Here is a 2591-nt window from a genome sequence, read left to right as displayed (position 1 = left end):
AAGTTGTTCTCATTAGACCCGACATTGGTACATCTTTAAAATAGGTTGGAATCTAACTGCTTCTCAAATCAAACATATCTTTCATCCATTTACCGTCTTGTAACTTATATTTTACCATTAATGCATCCCAACTCATTTCAAAATCTTTCACATCAATTTTGGAGTCTCATACTATACTATCGACGTCCGCCTTAAAATCTGATTCATTCATAGTTTCCCAACTTACCTTCAAAAACAATTCATATATTATTCTATTAGAATATAATACAATATAAAAAGGCATTTCATTTAATATATTATTCTAATTACAAAAAATATTTCATTTAATATTCTGATAAGAATATAATACAATATAAAAAGGCATTTCATTTAATATATTATTCTAATTACAAAAAATATTTCATTTGATATTCTGATAAGAAAATAACAATAATGTCATTTTATATGGAAAATAATGTCATATTTATATTGATAAGAATATAAAAATAATGTTAGTACCTTCAATAGAAGTTTACTTGTGATATGCCACATACAAAATCTATGTTTTGTGTGTGGCAATACTATCTCAATAGCTTTTTTCATTGTTGGATCTTGATCAGTCACGACCATGATTGGTGCTTTTCCAAAACACTTCAAGAATGACCGAAGTAACCAAATACATGAATTTGTATCATCTCTACACAACAAACCAGCTCCAAATGTCACACACCTTTTGTCATTATCAATGCCAGTAAAAGGTACAAATACCATACAATACCTAAAAAAACACAAAAGAAGACCATTATAATATATAACTAAAAAATGTTTATAATTCTAGAATAAATACCTATTTGTACGATATGTTGCATCAAACGAAACAACATCCCCAAATAACTCAAAGTTTTGTTTTGAAGTGTCATCAGCCCAAAAGAGAGCATTTAACTGCTTCTTGTCACATTTGTATTCGTATGTAAAATTTGTAACATTCTTTTTATGATTCTGAAGCTTTGTAATCAACAAATTTGCATCAGTGCCCCCAATGTGACAATTTATATCCCTTGTAAAATTTTTCCAATCTATCTCTAGTCCACCAACAAATTCACATCCTCCTTTTATAATGCACATTAGCATATATGTTGTGGTTGCCCCCACCTTTGCACTCGAAAGCTTATGTATAAAAGCTTGATCAACAACATACAATTGACATTTAGCTCGTGAAAGATGCATACAATCTTGATTGATCAATTTATGGTTGTGTTGTTGCTCAAAGCGCCACAGGTATACTTCTGAAGAATATGGTATTACTTTGAATGCAAAAAAGGCTTTGCAGTTTGTGCGTTTACAATTACTATTTCTCAATTGCTTGTTATGATCATCACTAATCGTGTCTAAGGTAGAAGTGTTTGGAAATCCCCCTCTATTGCATATAAAATATTTCGAAGTTGTGATTCCATTTTTTTTCCTCTTTGTTGATTTTCTAATATCAAAACCAGATCTTAATGCATACACTTGATACCACTTAATAGCATCTTTAATATTTTTTTTGAAAATTGAACCCATAGAAGGTATCCAACTAGCTTCAACCACTGGAATCCAAAAGAAAGAACCATCAGCTCCAATGAACAGTTTGCAAGAGCCATATTGTGCTGCAACATTGTCACTTTGAACTACAAAAAAGAATATACCACCATGCTAACATATAATCAGAATAATTTGCATTCATATGACTATAATCATAATATGCAGTAACATGAACTTATCAGCAACATTATTCTATAAGAATAACCGATATTAGTAACAGAATTACCTTGGCTTTTCGATTGATTTTCATCATTATGCAGAATCTCTGAATCACCAGAACTGAATTGATGATTTTCTTCATCGTAATGATCATTTCCGATGTCATTCATATCTAAATCATCCATAACTGTTACTAGGTTAAAAATTGAATATGTTATATGCAACTAACAATGAAAGCAATGAAAACTCATACCTTGATCAATTGATCAAATCATGATATAAAGAAAAATTTAACAAAATTACCTTGGGTTTTCGATTGATTTTCCTCGTTATGAAGAATCTCTGAATCATTAGAATCGAACTGATGCTTTTCTTCATTGAGATGATTGTTTTCGATGCCATGCATATCTAAATCATCCATAACTATTATCATTATTGATATATAAATGTATGTATAATATTCTATAAGAATAACATGCAGTCTCATGAACTTATCACTAAGATAATGTTAATGAAAAGCAAATAGATGATGCTAATCAAAAGAAAATAGATGACATATTGCTGAAAAACATAATGATTGAATTAAAGTTAAAAATCAAACAATGAAATAGATGATGCATTGCCAAATAACATATTATAGATTAAATTGTTTTCTAGGTCAAACAAAGTCAACAACAAATGATGTTTGATTGCTGAATTGGATGTCTCAACAACATATGATGTTTGATTGCTGAAATCACAAATCATACATATATAAATTGGAGAAATCGATAATAGCTTGGTGATTCAATTCATGAACTAGGTTAAAAATTAAATATGCTATATGCAAGTAACAGTGAAATCGATGAAAACTCAAACCTTGATCAATTGAC

At 29.4% G+C, this 2591-nt stretch overlaps 1 protein-coding gene across 1 annotated transcript; it reads right to left on the bottom strand.

Annotated features, from left to right (window-relative positions):
- Positions 1–400: 400 nt before the first annotated feature.
- LOC145095548 (protein FAR1-RELATED SEQUENCE 5-like) lies at positions 401–2152 on the bottom strand. The gene is made up of 5 exons (XM_079033404.1): positions 2023–2152; positions 1787–1906; positions 827–1646; positions 562–757; positions 401–412 (listed from the first exon to the last, which is right to left on the bottom strand). Exons 1-5 carry the CDS (start codon positions 2150–2152, stop codon positions 401–403), a joined length of 1278 nt encoding a protein of 425 aa, XP_078889530.1.
- Positions 2153–2591: the final 439 nt, after the last annotated feature.

Source organism: Lactuca serriola, chromosome 3 (assembly GCF_051521515.1).
Source record: "Lactuca serriola cultivar US96UC23 chromosome 3, Lser_US96UC23_V15, whole genome shotgun sequence".
Classification (NCBI taxonomy): Eukaryota; Viridiplantae; Streptophyta; class Magnoliopsida; order Asterales; family Asteraceae; genus Lactuca; species Lactuca serriola.
Note: the sequence above shows the minus strand (reverse complement) of the source record. Positions and strands in the feature narration are given on the sequence as shown.